This window comes from Nipponia nippon, unplaced genomic scaffold, assembly GCF_047370975.1.
Source record: "Nipponia nippon isolate SJK-2023a ecotype South Korea unplaced genomic scaffold, ASM4737097v1 scaffold_10, whole genome shotgun sequence".
Classification (NCBI taxonomy): domain Eukaryota; kingdom Metazoa; phylum Chordata; class Aves; order Pelecaniformes; family Threskiornithidae; genus Nipponia; species Nipponia nippon.
In genome coordinates this window covers 19,514,719-19,531,817 of record NW_028262291.1, presented here as the reverse complement: position 1 = coordinate 19,531,817, position 17,099 = coordinate 19,514,719, and the positions used below count along the sequence as shown (strand labels likewise).

The window sequence follows — 17,099 nt, the reverse complement described above, 5'->3', positions numbered from 1 at the left end:
TGAAGCCATTGTTTGAGGGTATCTCATCCTAAACTTCCTCAAAGCGATTTCTTTGTTCAGCCACTCCAAAATTCACTATTTGTTATAGGAGTTACTGAAGGTTAAACTTGGCATGAGCTTTTGAAGGATTTAAAAGCATAGCATCCTGTAGATAAAATAGAGCAATAAAAAATTGCGTGATTACTGAATCAATATTATACCATTTCCTGTATACTGAATTCCTTCATTTATGGTGAAAAATACCTTTCTGTTTACTTCTTATCTTCTGTAAATATCACACCTATTTTTTTACCCCTCCTCTTTCCTCCTCCCTTTGTATCTCCTGCCCTGTGATAGAATCAATTGCATCAGTGGATATTATATAAAGCAAAGTTTTCAGTGGGGTTCCCAGTTCACCCACCTTAGCCGCCATGGGGCTAAGAGTTGCCAGCCTTTTTATGCTCTGGCTGGCTCTTTCCTATGCAAGTGAAATAAGAAAAGGTAAGCTCTAGAAATGAAATGGTAGCAGATTGCCTCCTGGAAAAGAGGAAGAGAATTAAAATACCACTGCAGAGGTAGAAGGAGGTGGTGCATTTAAATAATGCACTGGAGTTTTAAGCTGCCTTAAATTTCTTAAACTTTCAAATACTGAGGCTACATGGCTCGGTGAACATAGGTAGATACTGCTCTCTTTGGAGAGATTAGTACCTATATCTACTGCATTAATCTCTAGTTTGATGTGCTTGGAAAATATTTTCAGTGTTACTTTTCTTTCCATGTGTTGAGACTTTCCTAGGTATGACAACTACTTGGCAGAAAGCAACTATAGGAGTTTGGGAGGTTCATTGTTACAGCGATGAAGAAAGTGGATGATTGTGCCTTCTGTTACTTTGGAATGACATAAATACTTTCTTCAAAAGTAAACGTCGTAACATTGGACAAAGCTCATTTTGTCATTCCAGACATTAATAATCCTTCTGTAAAAGCTCTTATTTACTCTATTTGTTATCAACTTTGTTTGAAGTGTTGAAATGGAGCTCTCATACTGAAAACTATTTTTGGAGGAATAGGTGATGAATTTTGTGCAGTGATCAGGTTTGGGGTATTGGTCTTGGTCTGCTGCATCTTGAATTCAGTAATGGGAGGAAAGCATTATCTTGCATTTGGTATCCCAGCTGTGAGCTCTGGGGGAATCTCTGTGTAGCCTTCCTTCTGGGGAGAGAAGCATACCAGCTTGGCTGGATGTATCTGGTACGATTGATATCATCATACAATAACTTAGAGGTCCCCTTGGTAGTTTTGCTTTCTCAAATTAAACACTGAAAGAAAATCTTGTGAAGGTGAGTGGCATGTGTGCTTTTGGTACCTTGACAAGCTTCCCAAGTATGCTCAGTTTTATATTCAACCCTAATCTACCCCATCTTCAGATTTATTGGATACTGTGTTAATTTGTATTATTTATTGGTATAGATGGCTGGGAAGGGAACAAATATCATCATCTTCATCTTTTGCTATTGCAAAAAAAATTTTTTTTTTCCTCCTACCATCGTTATTTTCTGACCTATCTTCTGAAGAATTTCTGTTCTGTAGTAATAGAAATCACTGCTTCTGTTAGGAGAAGAAGGAATTCTTTACAAACTCCTGTTGTGCACAAGTCCGTTCATAATATTTAACCTATTTGCCTTCCAGAGTAGGAGTGGTACTTCCTTAGTTTCCTAACTCTGTTTCCTTTCTAGTGCATGTTGCTTCAGGGAAGAAAATAGCTCTTAGAAATATTTAATATTGCTAAAAATGATACTGTGATTCAGAATAAATTCATATGTTTTGCATAGCAGCTCCATGGCACTGATGCACCAGCTTATTAGTGGTCAGAGAGTTAAGTTTCCCCACTTCATGCAGAGAAGTTCCTTCACCTCAGTGAGGATTATATGATATACCCCGCTTTCAGCAGTATTTGTTCATGTCTTATTTTCCATTAGAGATTCACATCTCTTCTGCTTAATAGGCAGATACTTGATCAGGCTTGAGATCTGTGGAATCACTGTGCATATAATTGCAAGTGGTTTCTACTGTAAAATGCAACACTCTACCTTTTCTTGACACTAGCTCATTCATTTCACCTTTTTCATGCCTATTTCTTTTTCATCACTTAACAGGAAGGACAAGAAACCATGACCACTATGTCTGCAGCACTTGGGGAAACAACCATTTCAAAACTTTTGATGGAGACATCTATCAATTCCCTGGCATTTGCGAGTATAATTTTGCTTCTGACTGCCGAGAGTCTTACAAAGAGTTCTCTGTCCACATTCAGCGTGCTCTGAACAGCAATAACCACCCTGTGATCCAGTATATTCTGATAACAATCAAGGACTTTACGGTGTACCTCAGACCAAAACTGGCTGTAGTGGATGGGCGGATGTAAGTTCCTTTAGTGTAATAGTATTTCAGAGAAATGTGCTGGGAAGATAAAAGCAGGATTGATTCTTTATACAGCTGTCTGTATACTATTAAGGTAACTGCTACAAGCATTTCCACAAGCAAAAAAAAGCCCTTTGAAATCCAGCATAAAAATTGCTTTGAGGAGGGACTTTAGTATTAATTGTCATTTCTACACTGGCATAAGGGATGATTTAAATGCAAGTCAGGAAGAGGTTTGACTGAATTGTTCTTCTTCTGGCTGTGCAGGAAACAATGCAGCTCCTGAGCCAGATCTTTCACTGGCATAAAATGAACATAGCTTCATTTGTTTTATGGCATCACCTTGAGTTTACCTTAGCAGATGGTCTAGCAAATCCTTGAAAATGAAGATGCATTTCTCTGGGGTCTTTTTCTCTTATTTTGTGGCAGGAGAGAGGTGTGTTTTTCTGATGTTCATCATGAATTCTTTGAGGTCCAAGCCATTCCTCAAGGGATTATAACAGATATAATGCAGGTCAAAATTTACACTGATTTGTATGCAGCAATATGTACTTTTTCACAGTGAGCAGTAGTATTTTTCTCCTCGTGTAATGTCGTCGCACAAGGAACTAGTCTGACACCATTACTGCTGCCAAGTAGAGTCCTAACCTAGCCTTTCCTATCCTTAGCCTATCCTTTCAGTGTGTGTATATATACACACTGAAACAAGTGAAGCAACTCATAGGTTAAGACATAGTTCTGAAGACAGAAGAAACTGGCTGTTAGTATGTCTTAGCCTAATTTTTTAAAAATCCTTTTTTTTTTTTCATTGTAGGACTGAGTTTTGTCCAGAATTCAGCTTTTGCTCTAAAGTTTGGAAACCACTGAACTGAAAATCTGTTCAAAGATAGAAAATAAAATTCAGTTTTTCAAGGATCATACCAGAATGCATAACAAAATGACATGAAGTTATAAAAAATACATTCTTGCCCCAAATTGAAAAAGCCCTTTATTGTGTACTCAGGTCTTAAAAAGAACTCAATGAAAAACAAGTTTAGAAATCCTTTAAAAATTGTTTTCCTTAAACCAAGCCTCCTTTTGTCTTAGGTAGTGTTCATAAAACAATAGATCCCTTCTGAACAGGTTTTTGCTGCATGGAGGATTTAGGTTTTTGTAGAACTTAATTTCTCATATTGCTCTTTAAATGACATATGACCCATTGTCATGTACAATAGCATTTCACACTACTGAAGTGAAAACTGGAAAGTAGAAAAATGTATGAATTTGCCTTTTGATACCTGATCCACTGTTTGATTGAATGTCCTAGTATCAAAAAAAAAAGAGAAATATTCCATGCTGTGATAGCTGAAAGGTGAAAAGCTGCCCAATGTTTTATAATCCCTCTCTAAAAATGTGATCTCATAAGGCCTCATTGTCCAGAGGATGAACAATGCAGCCAAAAATGTAAATGATGGCTTCCGAGTTCCTGCCTAGTATTTAGATGTATAAGTCATTTGGCCATGTTAAAAATGTGTGAGGTAAATAGTTGGAAAAATCCCAGTGACAGGAAATTAGGAGATAAAATTCTCCCAGTCAAGCGACTAGTTAGGAGATGTGCATAGACATACACGAATCCTGATAGGTAACAATTATATTGCCATATCTGTAGAAAATGAACTGGTTATTTTGACCGGATTCCAGTTTACACTACTTCTGTTTGAACAGACTCTAGTTCTTCAGATTTTATAGGATGAGGCTGCTTGCCACAATCTCTTTATTGCTGAATAAAATTCAGCAGTGTGACTTGTTACATAGAGCACTGTAAGACAGACGTACAAGAACAGGGGAGAGATCTGGTGAATTGATTCTTTATCAGACAAAAACATCTATGCTCAGCCTTCTGCAAAATATCTTCTGTCACATTAATATGCCTTGCTGTCACCATTAACAAGCTTGGTCCTGTCAACTGAAAACTAATGAACTAACTATGGAATTCCTCTTAACATGCTTCTTTTTCTTCAAACTTTTGTTGGCAGTCCCTGTATCTGCCTGTGCTTTTTGAACTTTCTCTTGAGGAGGAAGATCCTTGCAAAGGAACATTCATTCTCTCTGAAATGGTTGTAAGATCTTTTGGTAAAGAAAAGCTTCCATTTATGTTGTTACTTCTTTCATTGAAGTAATTATTAGTGAGTGTTTGAATATCCTCTGTTAATACCACAATGATGATGGATTTTCCTTTGATCAAGTTGAAGACATCTGACATCTGACATTTTGGGTTTTTTCTTAAGGAACCTGTACCCTCAGCGAGGCTTTGCCTCTGAAATTGCTTTGCGTTTTAAAGGCAATCAGTTATCATGTCATGTCAGAGAGAGAGGATTTCATGCCTCATTGAAACAAGGCATCTTGTGCAGCTAGGACCAGGTAGACAGAGACTGGTTTCTCTGTTCATTAGGATATTTGGCTTATTACAGACATTCATGCCATCCCTTATGTTTCTGTAGTAATGCAAAGTCTCTGATTTTCTTCCTAGTGTGAAGACACCTTACTACAGCTCTGGTGTGCTCATTGAAAGCAATGACATTTACACCAAGGTTTATGCCAAATTAGGCCTGTTTCTGATATGGAATCAGGAAGATGCACTGATGGTATGTATGATCCAAGTCTTTTTTATTGGTATTTCCTGGGTTTAACTGTATACTGAACAGAAGTAGAATCTCAATGAACTAAACAGAGCTAGAGTGTTAGGCTGACTCATCCAACTGACACTCATAGTACCTTATTTTAAAAACATAAAGTTTCTTTCTCTGCAATGTGGTAGAGGTAGCAGTATGGTATACAGATGATCTTACTGGTCTCAAGAAAGGGAGAAGGAGCTTGCTGAGAAATAGCTAATGTTTTTGCTATAGCACTCCCACAATCCAATCTGCATTTTCCTTCACCTGTCTTTTAAAGACTGCCATCATTGACTTTCCTAATTTATAGCAAGACTTAATTTTATCCCAGTAGGGAAAAAAAGGAGAAAAAAAAAAGTCCTGTGATTTTAAGATTGCTTTCCTTTTCATCAATATTACCATGGTGGTTACTGCCATTGTTCAAATACAGGAGCTTCGGTCACTTCTTTCTGTTTTCGGTATTTTTGCATGTAACTGTGTGTATATCAACTATGTTACAAATTCATTTGCAGTAGCTCCTTCTCTAAGAGTTTTGGGTTCATCATCACTTCTGTCATTTGGCAACTTCCTTTTCAAGTAAACATATTTACTTCGGAATGTCTTCATGCTCCAGATGATTCTTTTCCGTTTTTTCTTTTTCTTTCCATTACCTAGGTGGAGCTGGACAGCAAATTTAATAACCATACATGCGGTCTCTGTGGGGATTACAATGGAGTTCCAATCTACAATGAGTTTATCAATGAAGGTGAGTCATCCTACCATACTGACACTTATCACAGAAGATAGGCTGATAAGCATCGTGCATAGGAAGATCACAGGAGAGCAAATTTCACCTGAGAAATTTCTGTGATTGCCGCAGAATAAACATTATGTTCCAGTGCTGCATTCCTCTTCTAAGGTTATTTTATTCCATATGAATCATCTTGTTCTTTTCTCTACTGGCCTTCTTTTCTTGTTACCACTTTAAATTTTTAAGCACACTTAGACATAATAGACATAATTCAGAGCAGTGACCTGTGTATGACAGGCATGTTTGATACCATAGTAACTGTTTTCCTTGATCAGTAGAGTCCCAGGAATCAGATGCTCCTTGCTGTCAATTTTTGGGCCTCAGCAAGTCCTCTTTGTATTTTTTTCTCATAGTTGCAAGCTACAATTCAATCACATATGGGAATTTACAGAAGATCAGCAAACCCAATGCCAAATGTGAAGATCCTGATGAAACTCAGGCTCTTCCAAGCTGTAACTGGCATGTGAGTATTCCTAGTGGTGAACTTCACTTGCATGGGCACATGGAGACATTCTTGTGCTATAGGGAGTTAGTGCATGAGGAGCTGGGAAGACTTTGTCCGTTCCAGGGCAAATGGTTTCTTCTTCCTTTCTTGAATAACTGTTGCTCTTCAGAAGACAACAGTTTTTATGACAAGACAGGAAGTGTCTAGAAGCTCAGGTGCTTACAAATCTCTTAAATGTTATAACTCTTCTTCCTTAGCATGATGAGTGTGAGAGGTTGCTCACTTCCTCTGCATTTGCTGATTGTCGGTTACGTCTTAATTTGGAAATGTACATCCAAGCCTGCATGCAGGACAAGTGTGCCTGTAGTGGAAATGAGGACTCCTTCTGCCTCTGCAGCACCATCTCTGAGTATTCTCGCCAGTGTTCGCATGCGGGTGGCCGGCCGGGTGAATGGAGGACACAGTACTTTTGCCGTAAGCAGCTATATAAATTTTACAAAGAAACAAATGTTTCATGGATGTAGCACTGTGAAACATTTAAATTCATGCCTTATTTACAAAACTATAGGCATATATTATAAATTTCATACCAGTAGTGCAGTAAACTACATACTATGTTCTTCCTGTTTTCTTCTTCTATTATCCTTGTTATTAAGAAATCTTTTTCAGCAAGTAGAAATTCTGTTCCCATTAAAAAACTGTAAGGTCTGATGCTGCAGATGACTGGGATAATTTGATCTATTTAGAGACCAAAAGAAGAAAATATAAAAAGCAGAGAAAGCAGTTCAGAAACAGACAAACATGCTTTGCCAGATGGAGTCTGGCTTGGGACACCACTGACCTGAGAGGAGTAAGGAATGTGATCTGTGGTTTCTGAGGAATGATGGACTTTACACTCAAATAACTGATGGTGTCTTTCTCATTCTTTCAGCCAAGACCTGTCCTGATACCATGATCTATAGAGAAAGCAGCTCACCCTGCATGGATACTTGCTCACAGTTGGAGATCAGCAGCCTTTGTGAGGAACACTACATGGATGGTTGTTTCTGCCCTGAAGGCAAGTGTTATTCTAGCTATTGTATATGGAATGAAACCAAGAGCTCTGGCATAGGAGGCCATAGCTAAAATATTAAACGTAGTCAAATTATATCTTAAAAATTAGTACTGCTACTCATTATTTCCCCCCCTAGGGGAACATAATTATAAGGTTTTTAAAAATGGAGGTCATAATTCATTAATTAATCAATGATTTTATAGTTAAATCTTAGTAACACAATGATAGGTAATAAATCTGCTTTTTACTTCTCAACAAATGGACTTCTGCTAAGATATAGAAAATCATGGGTTTTAGATTGAAGAATTCTGAGACAATGGACATCATTTACCCAGAGAGTGATAATGAGGGACAGTGAGTGAAATTCTCAGATTTACTGTCAACCTTAGGAAAAAAGATTACAATGATAGCCTACAGAGTATGCCAGAAGGACTGAAAATCTAAACATGTAAAATTCTGAGATTGTTCTTGTATACTTATACAAGGTTTTCATCTGTGTGTAGTCATATGAATGGATAGACTTAGATTTTCAAAGCTGGATAAAAGTGTTTTCCATGTGTCTTATATTACAAAAAGTAGAAAGAGTAGAAACTTCACAGTTTTGATAATCTCAGCTTCTGCTTTCTGTGTCAAGTTGAGAGCATGCCTCCTGAGAGTTTCTCCTCTGTGGAAATTGCTTATTTCAGAAAGAGCTGGAATAGTTTACTGTTGTGCTTTACAGGAACTGTGTATGATGATATTACTGAAAAAGGCTGCATACCTGCTAGCCAGTGCCACTGCAAACGCCATGGAAAGGAGTATTCACCTGGAGAAAGCATTACCAATGAATGTGAAGAATGGTAAGGATCACGGTTGTTTATACACCTTTCTTTGAATGATTGTAAATGGGTCTGCATTTTTCAATCTTCCACTTAGTCACAGGAGACTTCCTGAAAACATTCTGAACTTAACATTTATGTTGCATGTCCATGCAACCAATTTTCTGAAATGTTTTCTTGTATCTATGGCATATGGCAGAGGGGAAATTTTAAGGAAATGGTCAAAGATACAGTTTTTTAAAACACCTGGGGATACCTTGCTGTTTGCTAGGTATACAGATGCTTTCAGTGCTCTCACCTCCTGTAATATCTACAAGCATTTTTTTATTATTTGTGTGTTTACAGCACCTGTGATTCAGGCAGATGGACGTGCAAAGATCTACCCTGTCCAGGCACATGTTCAGTGGAAGGAGGTTCCCATATTACCACCTTTGATGGGAAGAAATACACCTTTCATGGAGACTGTTACTATGTGTTGGCCAAGGTACTGTACTGTAGTGTAGGGCTTTTCAAGAGAAAAGAGAGTAGAGTAATAGAAAGTAGAGTAAATGCAAGTGTCTGTATGCTGATATTTAACAGCTGTGAATTGTTGGTTTATTCCATTTTTATGGGATGAGGGAAACAGAAGTGCTAAAAGCTGTACTGGAAAATTCAGGATGGGCTGTAATAGCCCTAGGAGGGAGTTGGGCACTTACTGCAATGGGTGGTTAACTTAGCCAGATAGTAGACTACGTATGCTGTCATTATCCAGTGGAGTCCTTCATGTATAAGAAATTAAAGGAACACTGGCTGCATGGATAGGTAGACTGCAAAAACTGGCAGTTCTCAGGATTAGAAGCTCTCAGCCAGATCTGTAATAGCTCTCTCTGTGTCTGAGTGTTAAAGTCAGCTAGGGAAAGGAGCTAGGCAGCTATTTCGTTCATCTGTCTCTAAAACATCTGGTGCCTGTTCTTCTAGAGAATGACAAATATCTTGTTGAACTAGAAACGATGCCACTGAATTTGAAGGACCGTTCAGCTTCCAGAGCCAGTGCTGAAATGGTGGTCTTAATAGCTAAGTTCTATAGTAATTGTTATTGTAACTGATGACTCTAGTCAGTTATTTGGAAATAACCATTTTTGATTGGACTAATGGACATTTATTTCTCTGTGATTGCAGGGTACTGTGAATGACAGTCATGCTCTCCTGGGAGAGCTGGCTCCCTGTGGCTCCACAGACAGGCAGACCTGTTTGAAGACTGTTGTGCTGTTAGTAGATCACAAAAAAAATGTAAGTGTTCTGTCGGTTCTGCTAGATATGTTGAAAATTAGCATATTTCCCTTATTGTGGAGCAATAACTAATTCTTCTGGAGTCGCTATTGTGGATAGATAAGACACCTCAGACAGGCTGAAAAACAACTCAGGCTTCTGCCTCGAGAACTCAAGAGACCTAAACTGAACAAAAGATGAGATTCAAATAAGCTGACATTTTCTGCTCTTCCCTTCTCTGCTCTGAGCTATATGATTATTCTCACTGTATTCCAGGCTGGCTGGAAGTAAGAGTACCATTCTTCCTCCCCTCACAGTATTTTACTTTATTCAGATATAATTTTATAGATCTAACTGAGTCTTTTTCAGAAGAGATTCCGTCTTTGAATGTTGATACAATCCAACCTTCTTAAATGTTTATATTTTCATTCACTTGAGTATTCTGTTTGGTTATGGGAATATCTAGAGTATAATTATACATAATTTTACATACATGTACACATAATTTTCCTCCCATGTTTCTGGTCTTCCAGGTCCTTGCCAGCATAAGTAGAACAAAACCAAACCAAATCAGAAACCCATCATTTTATGTTTCTGTATGTACAGACTAGCATTTTATGAGGAAGTTTAACAAGCCGCTTTCTTACCATGCCAGAATCATACTAAACCATTACACTGAAGCTGTGTCACATGCTTTTATAAGGAGTAGGAACTTGCTATAGATCCTGAAGGCCCAATATTTTCTTTTACTTGCTGAAACCAAGGTGCCCAATAGAAATGAGGTTTGCATTTTGTTACTGCTATGAATTGTTGTAGGCAGGTGTAAGTGAAACACTGAATAGCAAGACAAAACCTTACTTGTATCCTACAGGTCTGCTGCCACATTCAATTTTCAGACAGATTCGTCCTTTCAAAGATTTTAAGTTCTAGTTACAGTCTAGATGTGCAAAATGTCTCCCCACTTTTTTTTTTTTTTTTATTAGTTCCTTTTCCTCTCAGTACCTGGAACCTCATTGATTCTATTTGCTGTTATACAGGTAGTGGTTTTCAGATCAGATGGCAGTGTGCTACTGAATGAGATGACAGTGAACGTGCCTCATGTGTCAGGTAAGGGACATAGCCTTGTGTGTCATGTATCACACACCTGACTTCTCATGTGGGGGTGTATTTTTTCAGAGGCAAAAGTGGAAGAGAGGCATATGAAATTTGTTCAGATTTTGGAACAACTTGGGGATGAATGTGGTTTAATAGTTGTCACTGAGCATTTCATGGGCAGACTGACTCTGTATACAGCAGATGATTGAAAAAAATGTCCCTTCACTTTTTTCATACATCTTGAATATACTTCAACATGTAGCTAGGGAAGAGGAATTGTCATGACTTAAATTTAAAGCAGATAACCTGCCTATAAAGAGGGGTATTTAGCACTTCCGAAGTCTGGCTACATGGTGTGGGCATGTCCTGGCTCTCAGTCATGGTGAAGCTCAGACATGTCTACCCCACCCCCACTTCTACCCCATGATTTTTTTTTTCTTCCTGTGGGAAAAAAGCCTGGCGGAAGGTAACTGCTGTATTTTCTGGTCAACCAGGGCAGGAAAGAAGGATGTACTGTGTAGCACCCTCTCATCTTCCCAGCTCACTTGAGACATCAGCATCTTTTTATATAATCAGTGGATTTAGACAGACACTTTCAGAGGCTGACTCAGATCACCTAATTTAGGAGCCTAACTTCTGATGGAAGGTCACTATCAGACAGCAGCTGTGAGCTCTGGGAGTAACTTCTGAAAGCAATGTAGAATGTCTCTTTATCACTCCTTTTTAGATATGTTCAGGCAGCACACTGAAACAGTGTGTGTTGCTTCTTATTTACTGGCCTATCTGCAGATGGCAAGTTACTTGCAAGAAAGTAATTCTTTATCGGAAAGGACAAGTATTCATGGGATGATTCATTCATGAATGCTTGTGCAAAAACAATTACAGTGTGTAGCTGCAAGTTTAGAGAAACTGAAGTGCTCTAGGCAATAAAATAGACCACCATTTATAGATTAAATAGATAAATAGAGCATATAATAATAGATTTGCTAAAAGAAATTGGTTAGCCAGCAGGTGTTGTTTTTTTGGATGTTAGCAAAGCTCTTGATACTGTCTCTCAGAGCATCCTTCTGGACAAAATGTCTGGCATACAGCTAGACAAGTCCATAATACGTTGGGTGAACAATTGGCTGACAGGTCAGGCTCAAAGAGTTATAATAAATGAGGTTACAGCAGGCTGGTGGCCAGTCACCAGTGGGGCTCCCCAGGGCTCAGTTTTAAGGCCAGTGCTCTTTAATGTTTTTATAAATGGTCTGGATGCAGGAGTCAAATGTACATTAAGTAAGTTTGCTGATGATACTAAATTAGGAGGAGCTGTGGAGTCCTCAAGGGTAGAGAGAACTGGATAGACTAGAGAGCTGAGCAACAACCAACCGTATAAAATTTAGCAAGAGCAAGTGCCAGATTCTGTACCTGGAACAGGGTAATCTTGGTTATACATACAAATTGGGGGATGAGAGGCTGGAGAACAGCCCCATGGAAAGAGATCTGGGTGTTTGGGTTGATGGCAAGTTGAACAGGAGTCAACAGTGAGCCCTGACAGCCAGAAGGGCCAACCATATCCTGGGGTGCCTCAAGCACAGCATAGCTAGCTGGTCAACGGAGGTGATTGTCCCACGCTATGCTGCACTAATATGACCCCATCTTGAGTACTGTGTGCAGTTTTGGGCACCTCAATCTAAGAAGGACACCAAACTGTTAGACTGTGTCCAGAGGAGGGTGACCAAGATGGTGAAGGGTCTCGAGGGCAAGACTTGCGAGGAGCAGCTGAGGTCACTTGATTTGTTCAGTTAAGAGAAGAGAAGGCTGAGGGGTGACCTCATCACAGTCTACAACTTCCTCAAGAGGAGCAGCAGAGGAGGAGGTGCTGATCTCCTCTCTCTAGTGATGAGCAATAGGACACAAGGAAATGAATCTGCACCAGGGGAAGTTCAGATTGGACATTAGGAAAAGGTTCTTCACTGAGAGAGTTGTCAGTCACTGGAACAGGCTCCTGAGGGAAGTGGTCATGGCACCAAGCCTGTGAGAGTTCAAGGAGCATCTGGACGATGCTCTTACTCCTATGCTTTAGTTTAAGTAGTCCTGCAAGGAGCAGGGAGTTGAACTCGATGATCCTTACAGGTCCCTTCCAACTTGATACATTCTATGATTCTGTGATTCTAATTAGGAAGCCCAGTTCCTCAACTATGCTGATTTTGTGTGTCAGTTCTGCTGATTTTTCTATAATGGCTTGATTAACTTATGTATAAGCATCTAACATTTTATTAGTAGTAGGATTTAGCTATGTATTGGCTTGTAGAGACACGCCTATTACTTACTGTATGCAACAGTGCTGGGATAATACTTTCTCAGAAAATCCCTTGCTCTTCAGATTGCTCAGCTTTAATGAGTTAGTGTTGAAGCTGTATTACAGAAAATCTGAATTTGGTTCTGATCCCAGGGATGAGTCATGACAGGTAATTGACTTGTTAAGTTAGTGGGAACTAGCATTGTATCTAGTTGGCCAGCAATTTTTAGAGGAAAAAAATGATTAATTTGATCCTGATAGAGTTTTCATGGCAGGTGAGACCTTAGAATCTAATAAGAAGTGTTTCTTTCAGCAGCCTATGTGTGTGTTTACTGCACAGTTCATGTTTTGTTTTTCAGCCAGCTTCTCAGTATTCAAGCCATCTTCCTACTACCTTGTTGTACAAACTTCTTTTGGGCTTCAGCTGCAGATCCAGTTGTTCCCAATCATGCAGCTGTTTGCAACTGTGGATCAATCAGTTCAAGGAAAACTTCAAGGCAAGTGTCTATTCAAATGGGAAGCAAAGCCATGCTGAAGAGTCATGTATTCTTTACATGAGTGATAATTCGTGCTACTTATTGATTCAAGAGGAGGAAACTAAAAGTAGAAACCAAAATGTTGGAAGAGAATTGACTCAAGCAAACTAGAAATGCGTTTTTATTATTTCATATTGAAGTGAGCTATCACTCCGGTGCCAGTACATGAATGTTTCTTAGAATATTCCTTACTTTTGTATTCAGTTTAATTTTTAACTATCCACAAAACTGGGCTTTTGGTGCATTTTGTAGTTTTAATATAATCTGAAAGCATAAAAAATACAGGTTAGGTTGGTGATCTCCTGAAGCAGAGATATCTTCATGAAGACTATTCTTCTCAAGAGGTTAAAGGTTTAAAATAGGGCTCCTAAATCTTCAGTACTTGTTATGTATTAATATTGAGGTGGAATAATCAGCTGTATAAACTCCTGTTTCTAATGTTTGTGATCAGTTATCCCTTTCCATTTGACCTTTTAGAATGAGAATGAGTAATAATTATGTAAAATTTTTACCTTATTTTTCCATAGGTCTTTGTGGAAACTTTAATGGAATGGAAGGTGATGACTTTAAAACAACCAGTGGGCTTGTAGAAGCTACAGGATCTGCCTTTGCTAACACATGGAAAGCTCAGTCCACCTGTACAGACCAGGAGGAAAAGCTGGAAGACCCCTGCAGTCTCAGCATTGAAAGTGGTAAGCACATTAAGTTAGATGGTTGGCTTCTGCCAGAATGAGCAGTGTTTGCTGTATATTACCGCAAAAGGCATGTAAAAGTTGTAGTGTGGCATTGAAGTTTTTTTAGAGGACTGTCAAATCAATAATTTCTTCAAGTATGTATACATATGAGCACTGATTTCCCATCAAATTGAAGTGAAAGGTTAGGGCGTGATTGTAGAGGAATCCTGAGCAGGAAGACAGGGAAGCAAAGTCATTAATTTATATTATCTGCAAAGGCAGCTTGTATTTCCTAGTGTTATTTATCCCTATGTTTAACTTAGCTTTATGGACCCCAAATGGAAAGGGCTGTCACAATTCGATGTAGACAAGTTGAAGCAGTAAGATACAATTTTTGATTTTATGATTGCATGTCTACTGCTAGACAACTGAAACAGAGAATAGAAATACATGTGCAGTAATTGCATGTAGTTTCTCCACTCCCCAAACTGCACACAGTTCTCTTGTTTTGTATTTGTATTTGTATTGTTGCATTGCATTTATGTGACAGCATAACTAGACATGGCACAAGGAAGATAAGTGAATGTAATGAATATAATGATATAATTTCATTTTTCTCCTTTTTTACAGCAAATTATGCTGAGCATTGGTGTTCTTTGCTGAAAAACTCAGAGGGTCCTTTTGCAAAATGTCACTTAATCATTGATCCTTCAGAATACTATAAGGTATTGTAATCTTGCACTCTTTTTAGTACTGCGTTTTTTCAGATGGATGACTGTAGACATTTATAATTGTTCAAACATTTGAGACATTACTGCGTAGCTTGCCCATAAGAGCTGGTGAAGTTTTTGCAGTGATTAACTGAGGCAGCATAGCATGCATCCAAAGTATCTCCTATGATGAGATTCTTATGGAATGCTGCTGAAGAAAAAGGTACATTTGTTCTTCTGGTTTCTTATGTTTTGTATTTAATGTACATTTTTATTGGATTGGATACTTGAACCGGAAGGAAGATTCAAGAGATGCAGATGTGCACAGAAAGTTTAAGTCTACCCTTACACATTAGTTGCTATTAAGTCATGAAAAAAAAAGTAAATATTTATTAAGTTTCCGGTATTGGTCGGAATGTAACACCAAATCATTTTCATGCCAGAACCTCCCTGGTTTCTTTTTCCCCTGTGTTAATCACTGTTGAGCGGTAAGTGAGGCTTACCTGAGCAAAAAAGAAGAAATTCCTAAGTCTTTGCTCATACCTGGAACTCAATCTGAGCTCAAATTTTGTGAAGATCTTCATAGATCTGGTTAATATTTTGCCATTATGATTTTTAATTTTTATGAATCTCTGCATTTCTGAGTTGTAACTGAGAAAGAATGGTATCAAAATCCTTTAAGAAAGGTGTTCTTAGGAGGCTGGCTACTTTGTAAAGGTTCAAGAGGCTTGGCTTAGGTTAGGATAAGCATCCAAGCATTTTCATTGTGTATGAAATGAAGCAGCACTTTCAGTCTCTGGTCTTTGTCCATTCCTTCCATTGTTCTCTGATCATGCAAAAGCATCAGAGAAAGGACACAGGATACTTCATAGCAACTGAGTTGCCATTGCCTATTGGTTTCCTGTGGGCTTGCTGACCCTTTCATTCTTTTTTCAGAAATGTAAATATGACACCTGCCTCTGCGAAGACAATGAGGAATGCTTGTGTGCTGCCCTGTCCTCTTACTCAAGAGCCTGTGCTTTCAAAGGGATCATACTGGGAGGCTGGAGAAAAAGTATCTGCAGTAAGTAGTGGAACTGTAATCCCCATGGAATTAATTAGCCACGAGAAATAAGCGGGTTCTCTCTGAATTTCGATGTCAGTGATCTTAATGTTAAGGGATTTGGAGTAGCTTAGAAATGTCTAATGGACTTAAAAGAGACAATGCTTATAATGTTTACTAATTCATGTTATATTCTTTAGCTGTCATTTGTTCATGACATATTTAAAAGTAGAAAGCAATATTTTTCACTTTCACCTTCTTTCTCCAGTTTAAACAATAATGCTGTTTCTATTTTGACTAATGGAATCCCAGCCATCATGGCTTTTACATTGTCTTTGCTTATGAGTGTCTTTGTTCATCATTGTGCTTGCTTTTCATCAACAGCACAGTATGGTTGAGACTAGGAGTTTATTATATTGTGCTCTCTCTCTGATTATCAGTATGTGAAACAAATATGGGTATGAAAGTAGAAACTATTAGTAGCAGTTAAAAAGAAGTCTTCAACTGGTAGACAAAGGTAGGCTAGCATTACTTGTGACTTATGATATTTTTGTACTTTAATAAAATCTAAGGGAGTATTTTTACCATTACATGCTGCACAGCCAAAGAAACCAAAACGGAAATGTCAAGGTTGAATTGTCCAGCCTGCATCCCTTATTTATTAGTTTGTTTATTTTCCCTCCAGCTAGTGAAGTGTCTGCGTGCCCAGGAAATCAAATCTTCCTTTACAATCTTACAATGTGCCAGCAAACCTGTCGTTCCCTTGCTGATGGTGAAAAGCATTGCTTGCAAGATTTTGCTCCTGTGGATGGCTGTGGCTGCCCATATAATACATACTTGGATAACCAGGATGCCTGTGTGCCCATCTCTAAGTGCCCATGTTATTACAAGGGATCATATCTGGAAGCGGGGGAACATGTCACAAAAGATGGAGAACGTTGGTATGTTTTATTGTGGCTTCTTGTTTGTGAGGATAGAAGCCCTTTTAAAATTTGCTTATTAGGTGTAAGCTGCTTAGCTTTTTTTGATGCTTTAATGAACATTTGTAATATGTTTCACACCATCTTCATGCTGAGTGAAGCATCATCCTGTTGCAATGTAATTTATTAATCATTGAGAAGTGCAGCTTTGTTTGTAGGTGTGAGTATTGGCCTTGACAGATACACATTACTCTGAAGCTGCACTGTTAATAGGACTTTGTTGAGCAGAGGGGTAAAAGGAAGATAAAAGGCCAGCTATAATGTTATGTTGCTGTTTCCTTTTCTGTCAGAGACAGATTGCTTGTGTTTTCCACTGGAGGAAAGTCTCCTTGATATGTATTTACTGTAGCACAAGCTTTTGAAAGCAACTTT

General features: G+C 38.5%; 1 protein-coding gene across 1 annotated transcript in view; it reads left to right on the top strand.

Moving 5' to 3' along the window:
- The first annotated feature begins 410 nt into the window (after positions 1-410).
- The window catches only part of MUC2 (mucin 2, oligomeric mucus/gel-forming), a 92,421-nt gene continuing 75,732 nt past the window's right edge, over positions 411-17,099 (top strand). The window contains exons 1-16 of the mRNA XM_087746666.1: positions 411-480; positions 2,136-2,400; positions 4,910-5,024; positions 5,706-5,796; positions 6,195-6,304; positions 6,544-6,760; positions 7,218-7,343; positions 8,062-8,179; positions 8,504-8,642; positions 9,317-9,427; positions 10,444-10,513; positions 13,145-13,282; positions 13,849-14,013; positions 14,626-14,720; positions 15,642-15,768; positions 16,433-16,688. Coding sequence (XP_087602792.1) covers positions 411-480; positions 2,136-2,400; positions 4,910-5,024; positions 5,706-5,796; positions 6,195-6,304; positions 6,544-6,760; positions 7,218-7,343; positions 8,062-8,179; positions 8,504-8,642; positions 9,317-9,427; positions 10,444-10,513; positions 13,145-13,282; positions 13,849-14,013; positions 14,626-14,720; positions 15,642-15,768; positions 16,433-16,688 — 2,213 coding nt within the window. The remainder of the gene's footprint in view (positions 481-2,135; positions 2,401-4,909; positions 5,025-5,705; positions 5,797-6,194; positions 6,305-6,543; positions 6,761-7,217; positions 7,344-8,061; positions 8,180-8,503; positions 8,643-9,316; positions 9,428-10,443; positions 10,514-13,144; positions 13,283-13,848; positions 14,014-14,625; positions 14,721-15,641; positions 15,769-16,432; positions 16,689-17,099) is intronic.